Genomic DNA, 19485 nt, shown 5'->3' with positions numbered 1-19485 from the left:
CTGCCAGAGCCTGTTTCAGAAACCACCATCGTGACCTTCAGTGAGAAAAGGCCTGCCACTCACCTGTCATGTTCTTTATCCACCAGGTGGTACCTGGCCCGGAAGGCCACCAGGTGAGCGTAGTATGCTGGCGCTGGGATGGACACGGAGCGTGTGCAGCGCACATAGGTGTGACACAGCTGGTAGGTGAGAATCTGCAGCTCATCGGAAGAGAAACGATTGTCATCCCAAAGCACGTGATAGTGGGAAGGCCTGCTTGTTCCCTAAAAGCAGATCAGAGGGTCAGGAGACGTGCAGAACTCACCTGCAGAGGCCCTGCTGACAAGCCGGGCGGGGCCACAGCCGCACCCGGGGCCGGAGCTCCTTACCAAGGACACGGGGACATTTAATGACACACAGACATTCACCTTGTTATCCATTATTGTAAAAAGGCATCAGAACCATATATTTTAACATCACAAGTGCAAAATACAGAAGACACACACATGTCTTTACACGTAGAAAGATCATGGGAAAATATATAAAACAGTAGAAAAATATGGTTGTTCTGCAGAATGTCTCTTGAACATATTATTTTTTCTACAATGTTATATTTATAGGCAATGAAAAAATCTCTTAACGTTACATATTAATAACACTTTTACAAAGGGAGTTGACAGCCCTGGCTGGTTTGCTCAAAGGTAGAGCATCGGGCTGGCGTGTGGAAGTCCTGGGTTCAATTCCTGGTCAGGACACACAGGAGAGGCGACGATCTGCTTCTCCCCCACCCCCCGCTCCTATAGCCATGGCTTGGTTGAAGCAAGCTGGCCCCAGGTGCTGAGAATGGCTCCATGGCCTCGCCTCAGCTGCTAAAATAGCACGGTTGCCAATCAACGGAGCAACAGCCCTAGATGGGCAGAGCATATCCCATAGGGGGTGTGTCAGGTGGATACCGGTTGGGGCACATGAGGGAGTCTGTCTCTCTGCCTTCCCACTTAAGAATAAAAAAAGGGGGGGGCCCTGGCCGGTTGGCTCAGCGGTAGAGCGTCGGCCTAGCGTGCGGAGGACCCGGGTTCGATTCCCGGCCAGGGCACACAGGAGAAGCGCCCATTTGCTTCTCCACCCCTCCGCCGCGCTTTCCTCTCTGTCTCTCTCTTCCCCTCCCGCAGCCAAGGCTCCATTGGAGCAAAGATGGCCCGGGCGCTGGGGATGGCTCTGTGGCCTCTGCCTCAGGCGCTAGAGTGGCTCTGGTCGCAACATGGCGACGCCCAGGATGGGCAGAGCATCGCCCCCTGGTGGGCAGAGCGTCGCCCCTGGTGGGCGTGCCGGGTGGATCCCGGTCGGGCGCATGCGGGAGTCTGTCTGACTGTCTCTCCGTTTCCAGCTTCAGAAAAATGGAAAAAAAAAAAAAAAAAGGGGGGGGGGGAGTTGGCACATACGTGTTATTTTATGCAATTTGTAAAGTTTGAAATCTTTCAAAACTGAAGAAAGTGGGAGTTGGTGGCCTTGTCCCCCCACCCCAACAGGTGCTGGCACTCACCGTGCCCATCCCAGCTGCTGTGCTGCTTGGCACTGTGCCTGTCTCCCGCCTGCCTCACCTCCCCCTCTGCCCAGCCTCCTCGACTTCTCCAGCCTGGCTACATATGCCTGGCCTAAGTCTGTCAGGGCTCAGTGACAGGCGTCACTGTTCCCAGCCTCCCCACTGCACCCGACCTGGCATCCCATCGGGCCGTCACAGGGGCCTGTGGGCAGAAGGAGGCCCCCTGGGGGTCACGATGTGGCCCTCAAGACCCATTCCTGTCACAGCATGGGTTATCTCAGCAGAGGGAACCTCCCCTCTTAGAAAGCGCCTGGGCGGAAAGCACAGGGGGGAAGGCTTAGCCATGAAACACGGCAGAGGGCCCCCCAACAGGAGGAGGGCTCCACCCCCCGGGAGGGGCGCCAGGAGACGGAGAGTGGGCCGGGCAAGCACAGGGCCCAGACGTCCGCCACACGCCCTGCACAGGAAAGGGGCAGCAGCCCGCACAGGCGAGCACGGGGCAGGGGGCTGCGCTGAGAAACGACAGGAAAGGCTGTGTTCTCCTTTCCCTGAACAACCCTTTAAAAATGTAAAAACCATGCTAAGCCTCAGGCCACACCACGGTGATGTAAACGACAAAGAATGGAGTGGTAAAAGTGCCAAGTTCATAGCGAATTCTCAAAGTTTAGGTTCAGATCCTCTGGGGACGGATATTTAAGTCCTTATGTAGATTCCAAAAAAACCAGAGCTATGTGTGATGAAGCTGGGACAGAACTAGCTCCTCATGTCCCTAGAGGCCCGGCTGCCCGTGGCTCTGCTCTGACAGGGGCTGGCTGGAGGGCACAGCCCTGGCAGCAGTGCCCAGAGACACCAAGGAGTCGTGAGGTGAGGAGGAGGCAGAGCAGCCTTCCCCACGTGCCCAGGAAGCATGTGTGAGGAGGACACAGGGCGGAACACGGCCATGGTGCTAGAAACTCACAGAGAGGTCCCCTCTGAGGCTCACTGCCCTCCTCACCTCCCTGCGACCTCCCTGTCACCTGGAGTGAGACCAACTTTCAAAAAGTGGTTCTGACATCTCTGAGATCTCATCCTGCTTGCTAAGCCGAGGCACATAGGCACGAATGCCCCTGTCCCCGACCAGTGCCTGTGGGCCTGGCACTCACGGCTCCTTCTGCCCGGACCTCACCTCATCCAGAAATGCTCCCCTAACAGCATTTAACAGGACCCCCGGTGGGTCCTTTGTCCCCAACACCTGTCCGTCCTGAAGCTTTGTTCACCGGTTAACCACCTGACCATGCACTGGAGCCCCCTCCCCAACCCCCCCCCACAGTGATCACTGTGAGTCCGTGCCCACCGGAGTGCTCTGCACGTGTTTGCTGAACACGTGTCGATGACATCACAGAGATACCAAGACGGTCCGAAGGGGCCGCCGCCTTACCTGGATGCCAGCGTGACTGCACAGGTAGAAGTCAAACTCGGTGGGGTGGGTGATCTTCGTGTCCACGGTCGTGCCTGCTGGAATGTTTCCGCTCTTCCCGACCTGTCCAGGGCACAACCAGGTCAGGCAAGCAAGCCTCGCCCACACTGCCTTCCGACGCGGCCCTTCCCAACCCGACCGAGGGCGGTCCCGCTTTGAGGTCTCCCAGTTGGCCGATACACTCGCTCAGGACGAGAGCATTAAAATAAAATCACAAATGCGAGCAGCAGAAATGACTTCTCTCTGAAGTCTACACTGTAGGACCAAAGTCACTGAAGACCCAGCTACCGCGACAACAGCGGCAGCTGCCCTGCACGCGGTTGACCCGTCCCCCAACCTGCCACCAAGTCACTGACTGCTCTGTGAACTGTGCTCCACTTCAAATGTGCACACAAAACACAGGACCCCACGGGGCCTCCACAGCCCCAGATAGTGTTCTTCTTGCCAACCTTTTGTACACCTGCAGATTTGTTTAGAAAGTGAGATATTTGAAGATGCTGCCTCCTCTGTCTCCCTTCCATGTCACTGTCTCAAACCTGGACTTCATTCCCACACACTTCTCTCTGCTACACTTGTAAGCCTCCGTCAGCTTTCAGTCGTGTTACCCTGCAGGTGTTAAAACTGTCCACGTGCCACATATATACACAGTATTCTGCTACTCGCTATTCTTGCTCAATATTACACTCTTGTGATGTATTATTCGTTGGATAGTTTATTAGCTTCCATCACTTATGTAGAATACCAAGATATGAACACATCACAAACTTCCCTCCTGGTAGTGAGTTAGATGAGATTTCTGCTACTAGACACAACAGGCGTGTGGATTTCTCCAGAGCAGATTTCTGGAACAGCCAGACTGCATTCCATGTTACCTCAAGAACCACCAAACTGGCCCATCAGAATCAAGAGAGGCCCCTGCACAATGATGCATCTACTCTATGCAAGTGCTATGTGCTTTGTGGGTCAGTTTCGTTAACCCTCCCAGTGCTCTCGGGCCCAGAACGGCAGGGGCATGGGCAGCCCACAGGCCAAGGGGCGGCCTGGAGCCAGACTCTGTGCTCCGGCCTTGGCCTGGCGCTCACATCCTCGCCATGTGGCTAGTGCTGCCAGGCTAACTTCAGAACATGAGTTTCCTCCCCTTTCCCATTGTCTGAAATACTGGGTATAAGATTATTCTTTGAGCCTGACCAGTTAGTGGTGCAGTGGACAGAATGTCAGACTGGGATGCAGAGGACACGGGTTTAAAACCCCGAGGTCGCTGGCTTAAGCCTGGGATCATAGACATGACCCCATGGTCGCTGGCCTGAGCAAGGGGTTACTTGGTCTGCTGTAGCCCCCTGGTCACAAAGCACATAAGAGAAAGCAATCAATGAACAACTAAGGTGCTGCAACGAAGAATTAATGCTTCTCATTTCTCTCCCTTCCTGTATGTATGTCCCTACCTGGCCCTCTCTCTGACTCTCTCTCTCTCTCTGTCAAAAAAAAAGAGAAAAGATTATTCTCTGAAGGTCAGGCAAAACTTGCCTCTAAAAATCTTTAGATTTACCTCATAAAATAAGCTAAGTAGTTTCCCCCTTTTCCTGTTCTCTGTCACACTCTAAAAGGATTAAAAAAGATTTTATTTATTGGTTTTAGAGAGAAGGAGGGGATAAGCAGGAAGCATCACCTCATAGTTGTTTCATTTCAGTTGTTAATTTCTTACTTGTTGCTTTTCGTATGTGCCTTGACCAGGCAAGCCGAGTTTCGAACCGACGACTTCAGCATTCCAGGTCGATGCTCTGTCCACTGCACCACCACAGGCCAGGCACGATGATCTAATCTTAAAATTTTGGAAATGTGGCCCTGGCCGGTTGGCTCAGCGGTAGAGCGTCAGCCTGGCATGCGGGGGACCCGGGTTCGATTCCTGGCCAGGGCACATAGGAGAAGCGCCCATTTGTTTCTCCACCCCCCCCTCCTTCCTCTCTGTATCTCTCTTCCCCTTCCGCAGCCAAGGCTCCATTGGAGCAAAGTTGGCCCGGGCGCTGGGGATGGCTCCTTGGCCTCTGCCCCAGGCGCTAGAGTGGCTCTGGTCGAGGCAGAGCGACGCCCCAGAAGGGCAGAGCATCGCCCCCTGGTGGGCAGAGCGTCGCCCCTGGTGGGCGTGCCGGGTGGATCCCGGTCGGGCGCATGCGGGAGTCTGTCTGTCTCTCCCCATTTCCAGCTTCAGAAAAAAAATACAAAAAAAAAAAAAAAATACAAAAAAAAAATAAATTTTGGAAATGCTTGCCTGCAAAACTCAGCCTGATGCTGGGGACTGGATTATCCTCCTGAGCTGCTTTAGGTAATTTCTGTAATTCTACAAACAACTGTATCCGTTTCTTCTAAGGTTTCCAATGTACTGGCGTAACGTAGTAATATCCTACTGTGACTTAAACCAGTGTTTTTCAACCACCAGTCCACAGGCCGATGCCAGTCCATGAAAGAGTTAACCACCCTGATGCTGTACGAAGATTACAGACCCAGTAGCAGATTGGACTGGCAGTTGATAGCCACTGATTTAAACAACATAATACTCCTGAAATTATAGTTCCCTTTTTGCTGCTAATATTGTTACAAGTCTTCTCCTGCTGGGTTTATCTATTCTCAAAGATCCTTGTGTTAATCTGCTCTATTGCTTCTTCATTCCCCACTTCATTACTTCCTGTTGTAGGAGAGACAGGGGCTGTAGAAATAAACTGACTTTGAGCCCTCTTGTCTCTGGGCAAGGGGGGTTAGCAGGCTGAGGAGGGAGGAAGGGAGGGAAAGGAAAGAGGGAGGGAAAGGAGGAGGGTACAGAGGAGGGTAGGGAGAAGGGGGGGAGGAAGGAGGGAGGGAAAGGAGGAGGGTACAGAGGAGGGTAGGGAGAAAGGGGGGGGAGGAAGGAGGGAGGAGCCCAAACACAGCGCCTCAGCTGACCTGGGACTGAGGTCTCTGTTTCCATCCTTCCCACACCTTCGGGCTTCTCTGACGAGCTTACCTCCAAGCACGGCTTTAGCTGCACTGCCCAAGGTCTGATACGAAATTCTCGTTTTTGTTCAGTTCTGATAATTTTGTCATTTTTATTCTCTTTACATATTAAATGCATGTGCTACTTAGAAGTGAACTTAAAATCTCAAGCTTCCTTAAACTTCTTTTTCTATGTTGATTTAAAATGTAATTGTATAACAACCAAAAACTGAGCTCTGTAAAACACTGAGGTTGGAAATCTGCAGCCTCTCATCGCCTGGCACGAGGCCACCGTCCCCACGCCTTCCCCGTGACCCTGGCAGCTTCAGCGCCACCGTCCCCACGCCTTCCCCGTGACCCTGGCGGCCTCAGCGCCACCGTCCCCACGCCTTCCCCGTGACCCTGGCGGCCTCAGCGCCACCGTCCCCACGCCTTCCCCGTGACCCTGGCGGCCTCAGGCCTCAGCACCACCGTCCCCACGCCTTCCCCGTGACCCTGGCGGCCTCAGCGCCACCGTCCCCACGCCTTCCCCGTGACCCTGGCGGCCTCAGGCCTCAGCACCACTGTCCCCACGCCTTCCCCGTGACCCTGGCGGCCTCAGCAGGTTCTGCCTCTCAGGTTGGCCTGTTCGGGCTGCTCTTCCAACCCCCGGTCGACCAATGGGCTCCTTTCAGCATAACAGCACGTGTTAACCCTCAAGTCTCGGGAGGTGGATCTGTCCGTTTCTGTTTGGAATTCTGCTTTTGCCTCATTTTTTTCTCCCTTGACGTGTTTTTCGGTCGCAGTGTGAGGGACATCCACGCTCACAGCGGTGCCTTCTTGGTGGATCCCCCGTGGCCGTGATACAGTATCCCTTTTCCTGGCTGTGACTCTCTGTATTCCGTCTTCCGGTCAGCTGGCACAGCCGGCAGGGGCACCGCCGTGGTGGCAGCGGGCTTTGTGCCGTGCATGCCGTTGGCACTCCTTCGGCACTGCTGGATGTGAGCCCGCTCACTTCTGGCCCCGCTGTGACCGAGTTGAGGGCTGCTTCCTGTGGGAGGGTCTCTGTTCTCAGGCTCTGCTGCTTTAGGCGGTGGGGGTGACTTGTATCAGCCCTGCTGGGCGCACGGGACACACTTTCCCTGAAGACTCCCCTTTCCTCGACTGACAGGAGGACTGCCTGCAGCCACACCTGCTCACCTTACTCCTCCCTCACACCCTCCTTCCTCGGAAGGCCAGGGGCGTCCACAGAGCCAGGCGCTGCCCCGCCTTACCCGCTCCCAACCCACGGCCAAGCTCCCAGAAGCACCTCCCAGCCCCCAAGTTCAGGCCATTCTGCCGCACCCTGGTGGCTAGCTAGCTGGTTATTTTTCAGAATGTCTTTATCAAATAAATAACATCTCCTGCCTGGTCCTGCCCAGACCTGTGGGATTCACCGGTCCAAATTCTCCCCACACAGAGGACAGCCCTTCTCTACTGCCCAGGGCAGGGTCCCCACAAAGGCCCTCCGAGGACAGTGTCTCCCTAGAGCCTGGGACACAGCAGTCGCCACAAGCCCTCCCCCGAGGACACACACCCGCTCGTTCTTGTCCGTGCAGAAGAGCCGCGTGTGGTGCCTCTTCTGGACCACGATGAACGTGATCCCCGGCTGGTAGTCCTTCTCCAGCTTGATGCACGCCTCACGGATGGCCAGCAGCTCGTGGTGGAGGACCTGAGGCAAACGAGACACACGTGGGCACTGTTAGGGACCTTCCTGGGGTCTGCTGTGAGCTGGAGATAAACTCCTTCACAGCATGCAGCGTCTGACAAACACTTGCTGCTGAGTCTTCTAGTTCACCAGCTCTTAGGCGCTGGGTGCCTTTGCCTCCGCCTTCCTGAGCCTATTTCTTCATTCACACAATGGAGTGAATGAGTCAGGTTTCATGGTTCAATGGTTTAAATGAGATAATGCAGAAAAGTAATTAGCACGCCATGTGGACCGTCCCAAATGCACACAGCAGTAACGAGGCACCACGGGAGACACACAGCCGAGCATGAGTTCAACACCCTGCTGTGTGTCTCGGAGAAGAGGGCGGCTTTAGGAGAAAACACCCTGGCTTCGGAGCCAGGTGCAAGTCCAGAGCCCTGCTCTGACCCGAGCACAGCTCTCGGTGTCCTCCTGCTGGGGGATCTCCTGCAGCATCAGGTCCGGGCCCCACGCCTCACTTCTGCCTCCCTGCTAACAGCTCCCGGGGACGCGTGTGTTGGGCACATAGTGGGAGCAGAGGCACAGTCATCGGCTAGTGTGGACATGCAGGGTATTCACCTCCCAAGACTAAGGGCAGGGTGGACTCCTGGTTGCCCACAGGTCACCGTGACCTGGAAGGGTGGCAGCTGCTTCCAACCGGAACATAACTGCCCTTTCCTGCCCATCCACTCCGACTCCTGCTCCAGTGCCCCTGTGAGTGTGACAGTGCCCGCCTTCCAGACCACCAGCCTTGTAACCCTCACGTCCCCCAAGATGCTGCCCCTCTCTCCACATCCGAACAGTGGGGCGGGTCCTGCTGTCCCCTGCTTTCTCAGGGCTCCCAGCCGCACTCCCGGCCCCGCGGTGGTCCTCGGCCTGCCGCTGCACTTGCTGCTCACCCTGCGCTCTGAGACACGACCCTGTGCCCGCCCTGCAAACCTCTGCCCACATGGTGTCTCAGGCCCCACGCCTGGCACTGCTGCTCCCGCTGTCCCTGCCCTGCCTGGGCATTGCCGGCCCTGTGCCCAGCCTCCCCTGGCCACCCTCCACTCTGTGACCAGGCACACCCTGGACCAGCACGTAAGTCCTTTTCTGCAGAGACCCCGAGAGGCTATTCTACACGACGGACAGGCGGCTCTCAGACACTCTGAGAGCAGAGAGCAGAGCTGAGAGGCGGCCCACCTGCTGGAACTGCCCCTCGGACACGCCGTCCCGGTAGAAGATGATGCGGGTGGGCTTGAAGCGCGTGGACTTGTAGAACTGGATGAGCAGCTCGCGCACCATGGCGGCCAGGTCCTGGATGATCTCCTGGCGGTGCTGCTGCACCCGCACGGTGGCGCAGTAGCGGTTAGGGTGGGCGTCCATGCTGCCCACGACCTGTTGGGCATGAGGCACGCTCGTCAAGAACCCCCCAAACCCTGACCTGAGGCAGGAGCTGCCGCCCGAGCAATGACCTTCCTATGTGAAGGAGACGGACCTGGTGAGACTCGGTGGCCATGGAGTGCCATGCCCAGCCCAGGGGCTCAGAGAGTGCCAACATTATCTGATTAGACTGGAGAAGTGCGGGCAGGACGCACGAGCTGCCCAGGGCAGGAAAACAGCCAACAGGTGGTTTCAGACAAATGGCGGATACCACACAGCTGGATATCACTCTGGAAGTCCCTGCTGGGGAGGACGGGCACGTGCCACCCGGACCTGGCACTCCCTCCCCACCCCTCGGCCTTGGCTGCAGAGCACTGGGATGGCATCTCCCCTCAGAGGGTGCAGCCGTGCTCCCTGCCTTCCACGTTCAAGTCCACGCTGTCCCGGCACGTGTCGGGACAAAGGGCCACAGCAACGGTGTGCTGCCTCCCGGAACAGTGGGCTCTGGGTACAGATGTGAGGCTGAGTCCAGCCCCCAAGGGATGGGGACGGGTGGCCAGGTGCTTGGCACTGTGACTGTCACCTGTGGAACAACACCGGCACAGCCCCTCCTGGACGAAACTCACCAAGTGAGGAGAAGGAGAAGGACTTCGGTTCAAGCCAGTGCCCACTTATTACAAGGAGACAGTTAATAAGTTACCTTTAGGAGACTGAAAGGAGGTGGGACAAGAGAGACAGACTTTAACTCTAAACTGTCTCATTATTTTCTGTTTAGAATTCTGTAATTAAAAATAGAAAAGGCGTGGCCTGACCTGTGGGGGCGCAGTGGGTAAAGTGTCAACCTGGAACACTGAGGTTGTGGGTTCAAAACCCTGGGCTTGCCTGGTCAAGGCACATATGGGAGTTGATGCTTCCTGCTCCTCCCCCCCTTCTCTCTCTCTCTTTAGGTCTTTCTTTCTCTCCCCTCTCTAAAATGATAAGTAAAATCTTATCTAAAGATAAGGTCTAAAACGAGGAGCAGCATCTGCCCAGGGGGCCGTCAGCCATCAGGCACAAGCTGAGCTGCAGGTGAGGGCCTGCAGAACGGGAGCCCCTCCCAGGAGCCCCTCACGGGGACAGATCTGGCTTGGGGTGGTCTGGGGCTCTGGACATGCCAGCACACAACTCTCACTGCTTCTCAGACGGGTCTATCGGCCGCAGCATCCCTCAAGTGCCTATACTCTGAGAGACTCCGATTTCATCCACTGCAACCTAGTAAGCCTCTGCTTTTCAGGAAGAGACGCCGGCCATATGGCTGCTATGTGAGTGTCCCCTCCCACAGGCAGGAGGGACGTCACCCGCCCAGGGCCCAGTGGAGAGCACCGACACTCACAGCAGCGATGGAAGGCTTCTTCCCGTCCCCAGCGGGCGGGTGGGTGACATCAGCCCCCAGGAAGATGACGGGCTGCTGGAACACGGGCGGCCTGCGGAGGGAAGCAGAACGGGAAGGCCGAGGTTGGGACCCTGGCCGCCCGGACCCTGGCCGCCCGGACCCTGGCCGCCCGGACCCTGGGCGCTCGGACCCTGGGCGCTCGGACCCTGGCCGCACCTCCCCAGGTCCCAGCACAGCCACTCCTGAGTGGTCAGGGACTGTGGTTTTGTTTTTCAAAGAGCCCTTCTCTTCCAATGACCAACGGAGAAACCCAGTGGGGGGTGGGGCAGGCGGAACTGGGATGAAACCAGGCCAGGCGCTGGCGGCTGCTGAGGCGGGGCCAGGAGGAGAGGGTTCCCCGCAGCACACACTCGAACGTTTCCAAAATGATGACATAAAAGCAAAAAGGCTCCCCTGGTTTGTTACTCCACCCTGAACTCGCAGCCACACCCCTCCAAGGTCATCACTGATACTCAGGGCGGGGGCCATCCTGGGCAGAGCACCCCTGCTCTCCGCCCACCAGATGCAGCAGCACCCCAAATCCTGACACCCAAAATGCCTCTGGACACTGCCGCCCGTTTCCAGGGGCCACACCGCTCCAGCTGAGCAGCACTGCTCTGAGACGCCTCCCCAGTCTTTACCACTGTCCCCCGCAGACATGTGCCGCAGAGGCAGTGTGTGCAGCCGTGGGACCTCAGCTCTGGTCAGGCGAGGTCCCCGCAGGTCCCCACACGACCCGACCTCTGTGCTCTCTGCAGCTTCCTCTCTGTGCCTTACTTTCCTCTTCTGAAAACGGAGCCGACACCCGTGTTCACCCTCCGGGTGTCCTGGGGACAGACTGAGCCTAGGCCTGTCAACTGCGGTCAGAAGCCTGGCCCACTGCACGCCTGGGAGCTAGCTGGTGTCGCTGCCGCTGCCGGGATTACCGTCTTCCTGGCCCCCAGCAAGCAGCCCAGTGCTCCCGGGCAGTGCTCCCGGGCGGGGATGGAGCGAGGAGAAAGTCACCTCAGCGGGACTCCTGCCAGACAGCACGCACCTGGAGCCCCCCACTGCCCCATCGCCGCGCTCAGGACCCCCACCCGAGCTGAGGCTGTAAGGGGGAAGGGGTGCAGTCCAAGAATGTCTACCACGTCGGTGTCCACAGATGTGGGCAGTTCCCCCTGCGATGATGGTTCGAAGCAACCTGGCAGCCCTGGGCCTCCCCGGGGACAGGCTGGGAGGGGAACCGGCCCACAGACGTGCTGACTGCTCTGCCTCACGTGCCTGACTGTGAGCTTCAGGGGCCCCTGGACGCCATCCTGCCCACCAGTCTCTCTACACCTCAAGTGCCCAGCCCATCCTCGGCAGCAAGAGGAAGGGCGCAGGCGCCCGCCACCACGCTGCGCTCCGCCCACTCGCCCTGCGCAGCGCCCGCCCCGCAGCCTGCACCTGCTGCTCCCTCCCCCGGCTCCGGACCGCTCCCAGCATCCTCCCTGCACTCATGACTCACAGCCTCAGCGGGCAGACCGCCCTGCCTCTGGGCTCCGCTCTCCTCCCACGGCCCCCATTTCCCTCCCTCGCCTGGAGAGCACCTGTGGCAAAGCTCCCAGAATCAGTGGGAGAATCTACTGCCTTCATGTTCTCAGGCCCCTCCCAGCCAGGATGCTGGCTGCCATGGCAACCACACTCCTCTTTCTGAGGTCACCAACATGCCCGTTGCCCAGCCACTGGCCCAGCCTCAAACAACCAGCCCCTGGGGTTGAGGACCCAGCCCACTGGCCTCCTGCCTCTCCCCTCTCCTCAGGCACCACAGTCAGCTCCCCACCCCTATAACCTTTGACCCCATACTCCCACATCCTTCCTGTCTATCCCTTCCTGAGGGATGTCACCAGCCTGGTGGCTTTAAACACCACTTCTATGCCAGGACCCTCAATCCTACACCCCTGCTACCAGACCTGTTTCTCCTCATCCATCCATGGTCTGCCTCCGGAGGCCCACACCACCCCCAGGGGATGCTCCCAGGCTTCTGCACCTGTGAATCTGCCCCCTCTCTCCCCAGGCCGAGGACGGGGGCCTTGCATTCATCCCTGACTCCTCTTCTCCTCACAGCCCAAACCAACTTGTCTCTCAAGGCCACAAGCATCTCCTGGGATGCAGGAGCCTCTCATCCCTGCTGCACCTGGAGCTGCCCGGCCTCTGCGGACAAGGCCAGCAGGACCACATCTTCACTCACGAGCCTACAGGCCACATCCTGCCCGAGGGCACGCTCTGCCCTCAGCCCTTCCGTGCAGCACCTCCCAGCCCTCCTGGCGGCCCCCAGCGCAGGGCCGAGCCCAGGTCCTCTGTCCAGAACGCTCTGCGCCCAAGGGTCCCCTTGTTTGCACCCTTGGGGCCTGCTGTTGTCCAGTGCCACCTCAGAGACCTTCTCCATGTGAACCCCAGGTCCTCATCCTCCTGAGCTCCTGTCACTGCTGCTCCCTATCAAGTCACACGGGACGCAGTTATGGACCTGCTCCTCCGGGTCCTCCACTAGGGGGCTAGGGCTCTGATCCCTGTGCTCACTGCTACGGTCCCCAGTCCTGGAACACAGCAGGCAGGCAATAAACACAGCACCTGCTGGCTGAGGAAGGGCGGCTCTGCTCGCCACCACGCTCAAAAGTCCTCTGTTAATCCCACAAACTGAGTCAGCCCGAAGACACCCTGTCACAGAGCCAGTTCCCTAGGTCAAGCCTTTCACCCCTGGTCCGACTCTTCCCGCCTGACCGTGCCACGCAGTAAACCCAGCTGGGGCTGCGCAGGGACCACCCCACAGCTGGGGCTGCGCAGGGACCACCCCACAGCTGGGGCTGCGCAGGGACCACCCCACAGCTGGGGGCTGCGCAGTGACCACCCCACAGCGGGGGCTGCGCAGGGACCACCCCACAGCGGGGGCTGCGCAGTGACGACCCCACAGCGGGGGCTGCACAGGGACCACCCCACAGCTGGGGCTGCGCAGTGACCACCCCACAGCGGGGGCTGCGCAGGGACCACCCCACAGCTGGGGGCTGCGCAGTGACCACCCCACAGCTGGGGCTGCGCAGTGACCACCCCACAGCGGGGGCTGCGCAGTGACCACCCCACAGCGGGGGCTGCGCAGGGACCACCCCACAGCTGGGGCTGCGCAGGGACCACCCCACAGCGGGGGCTGCGCAGGGACCACCCCACAGCGGGGGCTGCGCAGGGACCACCCCACAGCGGGGGCTGCGCAGGGACCACCCCACAGCGGGGGCTGCGCAGGGACCACCCGCCCAGCGGGGGCTGCGCAGTGACCACCCCACAGCTGGGGCTGCGCAGTGACCACCCGCCCAGCGGGGGCTGCGCAGGGACCACCCGCCCAGCGGGGGCTGCGCAGTGACCACCCGCCCAGCGGGGGCTGCGCAGGGACCACCCCACAGCTGGGGCTGCGCAGGGACCACCCCACAGCGGGGGCTGCGCAGTGACCACCCCACAGCGGGGGCTGCGCAGGGACCACCCGCCCAGCGGGGGCTGCGCAGTGACCACCCGCCCAGCGGGGGCTGCGCAGGGACCACCCCACAGCTGGGGCTGCGCAGGGACCACCCCACAGCTGGGGCTGCGCAGTGACCACCCCACAGCGGGGGCTGCGCAGGGACCACCCCACAGCTGGGGCTGCGCAGGGACCACCCCACAGCGGGGGCTGCGCAGTGACCACCCCACAGCGGGGGCTGCGCAGTGACCACCCCACAGCGGGGGCTGCGCAGGGACCACCCGCCCAGCGGGGGCTGCGCAGGGACCACCCCACAGCTGGGGCTGCGCAGGGACCACCCCACAGCGGGGGCTGCGCAGGGACCACCCCACAGCGGGGGCTGCGCAGTGACCACCCCACAGCTGGGGCTGCGCAGGGACCACCCCACAGCTGGGGCTGCGCAGGGACCACCCCACAGCGGGGGCTGCGCAGGGACCACCCCACAGCTGGGGCTGCGCAGGGACCACCCCACAGCTGGGGCTGCGCAGGGACCACCCGCCCAGCTGGGGCTGCGCAGGGACCACCCGCCCAGCTGGGGCTGCGCAGGGACCACCCCACAGCTGGGGCTGCGCAGTGACCACCCCACAGCTGGGGCTGCGCAGTGACCACCCGCCCAGCTGGGGCTGCGCAGGGACCACCCGCCCAGCTGGGGCTGCGCAGGGACCACCCCACAGCTGGGGCTGCGCAGTGACCACCCCACAGCTGGGGCTGCGCAGTGACCACCCCACAGCTGGGCCGGCCTCACCTGCCCTGGGGCAGCAGGATGTTGTTCACGCCTCCCAGCTTGACGTTGATCTTCAGGCAGAGGTTGGACAGCGTCTGTGGCGTGGTCCTCTGCACGTTCTTCATCTGCACGCACTGCGTGGCCATCCCCAGCACCGTGTCTCCCACCCGCTTCACCTCGGCTGCGGAGCAGAAGGCAGGTGTGAAGGCCCCGCCCCTTGCGCTCACCCCGCCCACCCCTTTGGCCGCTGCATGTGCCCTCCGTGGCAGCCTTGGCCCCTGGCCTATCTGCTCGGCCCACCTGCAGCCAAGCCCAGGAGAGGGGCCAGGCAGGCGGAGGGGAGTCAGAACCTCAGGGCTCGAATTCTGACTCCAGCAGTGCCCGCTTGCCTTCCCCACCTGTCAGAGCCTCAGCCTCAGCCAGCCAAGGGGGCCTGGCTGGCACAGCTCCGTCCTTGTGCAGCAGTGACAACCATTTCAGGGACCGATCCAGGGTCCCAGGGCAGTACAGACAGAGCCTGGCTGGAACCCAGGGTCTGGCATTCCTGAGGAGGAATGCCACCTTCCACCAGAGCGCCCAGGACTAGAGCAAATACTCACGGAGTTAAAAATAGACACACTGGAAGCCTGCACACCCCTGGCCCATGCCAATCTGACATCAAAGAGCAAGTCAGGCCCACACTCTCTCTCTCTGGATTCTTTCTCGAAACAGCTGGGTTCCTGAGGGTAGCCGGGGATTCTCAAGGGAATAACGGGCTGGGACACCACCGTGAACGTCTTAACTTCTGTTTGGATTCGGAACCATAGGGAAACGGGTTTCTCCACATCTGCAGTCTGTGCCACCCAGACAGGAGGCAGCGGCAGCGGCAGCCATGTTGCTCCCTTGGCTCTGCCCCCACGGTGCCACACCCCCCCAGGGCCTCAGTCCTCACACCTTCCCCACAGGAAGCCCATGCTTCCAGCAGACCTCAGTGACAGTACAGTCCCTGTAACTGACATCACCTGCCTCCCAAGAGTAGCCCAAACGGAGGGCGTGGGACACCACCCCGGGGGCTTGGTAAATCTGCGCTGAAGGAATGTGCAACTGCCTTTCTGGCGTGAAGGACTTTGGTGACCTTCCAGAGAATTCTGAGGCGGGCACAGTAATTACAGAGGACCAGGTCACAGCAGGAGCTGATGATGATCTCTAGTGGATGGACTACCTTGTGAGCAATAAATGACTGTCCCCATCCAGACAAGACCTGTGTCAGGCAGCTGACAAGACAATGGCACACACACTGGCATCCAGGATCTGTGGCCTCGCACGAGACTAACGGGGCAGCCCGAGCCTGCGCTTGGCTGTGTCGAGAGGCCCCTTGTTGTCGTAGCGCAGGAGTGAGTCAGAAGGGGGCACCTCCTCCCTTCAGTGTGACAAGAACACAAAGGGCCAGGCTGCAGAGAGCACCCACGGAGGTCGCACGGCTCCCGAGGGCCAGCAGGCTGGCCAGGGGCCTACCGTAGACGGGGGTCTTGCCCGGCAGGATGACGACCACCAGCTGCAGGCCGGTGTACGTGTTCTTCAGGTGCCGGAACATGGGCTCCACACTGTCGGCGCCCTGGGCATACTTGCAGAAGCACGGCTGGCCCTGGATGGGCATCCCTGCATCTCTTGAGATCTTTCTGAGCTGCTCTGTGAAGGACCTGGAGGAGAAAGTGCACAGCACTGAAAGCACTCGCATGCCGGAGAGCTCGGACCAGCTCGAGGCCCCGAGGACAGGGCCCAGCTGTAGCAGGCCCAAACCCAACCCATCCTTACTGAGGTGGGGGTCTCAGCTGACAGAGCCAATCTACCGTGCTGGTTCCTGAAACAAGGGTACCTGTGCTAAGCCTACTTGTACGTTCTGAAAGCCACGGGGGGCCGTGTTGCTACAGTGACACAATGTCAAGCAGCACCCCTGCCGCCTCACCAGCGAGGACACTCCTGCCCGGTGCCCTGCCGCCGCCCACTCGGACTCCTGCCCGGTGCCGGTGCCTTGCCGCCACCCACTCGGACTCCTGCCCGGTGCCCGGTGCCCCGCCGCCGCCCACTCGGACTCCTGCCCGGTGCCGGTGCCCCGCCGCCGCCCACTCGGACTCCTGCCCGGTGCCCGGTGCCCCGCCGCCGCCCACTCGGACTCCTGCCCGGTGCCCGGTGCCCCGCCGCCGCCCACTCGGACTCCTGCCCGGTGCCGGTGCCCTGCCGCCGCCCACTCGGCGGGCCTGCCCAGCCCGGCTCTGTCTGGACACGCCCAGCACACTCACACCGTGAACGCCAAGCCCAGTCAGAGGGACACCACCCCTCTCGTGTGTACGGACTAGACTCGGATGACGTCATGGAGAAAACAGGACAGCTACGGCTAGAGTAAGGCTGGCAGCTGCCGCCCACAGGCCCCGTGAGTCAGAGGGGGGGGGCTATTTTAAGCTTAGAAGTAAAAATAACGTTGCCTTCTACATGAGGGTGAAGATACTCCAGTGCAGCCTAGCCAGGTAGCATTCAGGCCCGGCCCGCGTATGTGTACACGTCTGTGTCTACGTCCCCGGGGGACTCTGCCTCGGACCACCCAGCTCCAGGCACAGCAGAAGGAGGGGACCAAGGACAGGCGCGAGGGGCGGGGCCAGGGGCAGACGCGAGGGGCGGGGCCCGGGGCCCCGGATGTCGGCTCTCATGCTTTCCGGGAGCATGGCACTCAGAACCACCGTCTGCCGGCGTGCTTATCGGCTACTATGCAGGCTTTGCCTTCTCCTGCCTGGTGGTTTGCTTGGCAGAGAAGCACGAGCGCCCAGGCTGGTTCATGGTACTGCCTTCAAAGCGTCGGCTGCCCAGGCCCCGCCTTCCCGGGCTGCGGGGCCAGGAGAGGGCATGCTGACCAAGCTCTGCTCCTGCGTCCCTGTCCCTGTCCCCCGGGAGCTCTGATTCCTCTCTCTGCCCAGGAAGTGAGGGACACCACCCGCCCCGTCTCTGACCACCTCTTCCTCATCCTCCTTCATTTTCTCCTTCCCACTAACTTAGAGACGTATGAAGTTAAGTGTTCTTAAAAATAAGTTTAGGGCCCTGGCCGGTTGGCTCAGCGGTAGAGCGTCGGCCTAGCGTGCGGAGGACCCGGGTTCGATTCCTGGCCAGGGCACACAGGAGAAGCGCCCATTTGCTTCTCCACCCCTCCGCCGCGCTTTCCTCTCTGTCTGTCTCTTCCCCTCCCGCAGCTAAGGCTCCATTGGAGCAAAGATGGCCCGGGCGCTGGGGATGGCTCTGTGGCCTCTGCCTCAGGCGCTAGAGTGGCTCTGGTCGCAACAAGGCGACGCCCAGGATGGGCAGAGCATCGCCCCCTGGTGGGCAGAGCGTCGCCCCTGGTGGGCGTGCCGGGTGGATCCCGGTCGGGCGCATGCGGGAGTCTGTCTGACTGTCTCTCCCTGTTTCCAGCTTCAGAAAAAATGAAAAAAAAAAAAAAAGAAAAGAAAAAATAAGTTTAGTTTACCAAATCCAATTTTGATTTTTGCCTCTAATTTTCACACTCACTCTCATTTGCTGTTTTGTTTCTCGTCTAACCCGAGCTGCCTCCCACAGTCGCTCCAGCAACGGCCCCGAGAAGCAGCGTGGAGGAGCCTGTGTGGCCCGGCCTGTCCCAGCGGCTGCTGCTCTGTGACCAGGAGAGGCTGCCACCCCTGCCGTCAACACCGAGCCCACAGCCCCAGTCCCCCGACATCGCCAGGGGCCTGTCCCACCAGTGGCCTTACTTGAGGTGGACCTCCGTGCACTGGCGCTGGGGGGCGAAGCAGGCAATGGCCCACACCTTGATCTCAATGCCCGTGTGAAACTGCTTGTTCCTCATGTCCCAGACGCCCTGGACAGGGGTGGCAATCGCCTTATTCTGCAAACGGCAAGAGGTTTTGAGAGAGAAAAAATGGGGAACATGTTTCTTGGGCTTTGCATTTTGTCACGATCCATACTGCTACTGGCCCCCTGACCAGGTGGGGAGGCTGAGAACTGAGTCCTTACAGCCCGTCTCTGACCATCTAGCACTGCAGGTGGTCCACAGACAGCTGCAGGATGGGCGAATGGATGGATGAGTGGATGGAACAGATGCGTGGGTGGATGGACAGATGGACGGATGATGGAGGAACGGATGGATGAACGGATGGATGGATGGGTAGATAAAGGAAGGAAGAGGTGAATGGAAGATGGATTGCTGAGTAAGAGCACTCCCCTCACCCATTGATGAGGATGGGGTAGCCATACAAAGGAATGCTAGCAACAATTAAAAAGAGTGAGCCTCGTGTTACTTACACACGAAACCATCCGCAAGATTACTATGGGCTCTAAGAGAAAATACTACATTAAAAAAAAAAAGGCAAGGGGCCCTGGCCGGTTGGCTCAGTGGTAGAGCGTCAGCCTGGCGTGCAGAAGTCCCGGGTTCGATTCCCGGCCAGGGCACACAGGAGAAGCGCCCATCTGCTTCTCCACCCCTCCCCCTCTCCTTCCTCTCTCTCTCTTCTCCTCCTGCAGCCGAGGCTCCATTGGAGCAAAGATGGCCCAGGCGCTGGGGATGGCTCCTTGGCCTCTGCCCCAGGCGCTAGAGTGGCTCTGGTCGTGGCAGAGCAACGCCCCGGAGGGGCAGAGCATCGCCCCCTGGTGGGCGTGCCGGGTGGATCCTGGTTGGGCGCATGCGGGAGTCTAACTGTCTCTCCCGGTTTCTAGCTTTAGAAAAATACAAAAAAAAAAAAAAAAAAAAAAAAGCAAGGCACAGTGCCGTATTTAACAGGCTATCTGCATAAGATGTGAAAAAAAATATATGAATCACCCTTGGGTGATTTTACAAAGGAGAGACAC

The 19485-nt window shown here is 59.8% G+C and overlaps 1 protein-coding gene across 3 annotated transcripts in view; it reads right to left on the bottom strand.

The window, feature by feature from the left end:
- The window catches only part of AGO2 (argonaute RISC catalytic component 2), a 100296-nt gene that overhangs the window by 9846 nt on the left and 70965 nt on the right, over positions 1-19485 (bottom strand). For 2 of the 3 annotated variants that reach the window (XM_066265603.1, XM_066265601.1), the window contains 8 exons: positions 18393-18526; positions 16138-16322; positions 14665-14824; positions 10379-10469; positions 8827-9021; positions 7495-7629; positions 2937-3038; positions 64-263 (listed from right to left, as the gene is read on the bottom strand). In XM_066265603.1, the coding sequence (XP_066121700.1) occupies positions 64-263; positions 2937-3038; positions 7495-7629; positions 8827-9021; positions 10379-10469; positions 14665-14824; positions 16138-16322; positions 18393-18526 (1202 nt within the window). The remainder of the gene's footprint in view (positions 1-63; positions 264-2936; positions 3039-7494; positions 7630-8826; positions 9022-10378; positions 10470-14664; positions 14825-16137; positions 16323-18392; positions 18527-19485) is intronic. The other variant, XM_066265602.1, reaches the window with a different exon arrangement.

Source organism: Saccopteryx bilineata, chromosome 3, assembly GCF_036850765.1.
Source record: "Saccopteryx bilineata isolate mSacBil1 chromosome 3, mSacBil1_pri_phased_curated, whole genome shotgun sequence".
In the NCBI taxonomy this organism is placed as follows: domain Eukaryota; kingdom Metazoa; phylum Chordata; class Mammalia; order Chiroptera; family Emballonuridae; genus Saccopteryx; species Saccopteryx bilineata.
The sequence above is the reverse complement of the archived record's forward strand: the minus strand, read 5'-3'. Positions and strand labels throughout refer to the sequence as shown.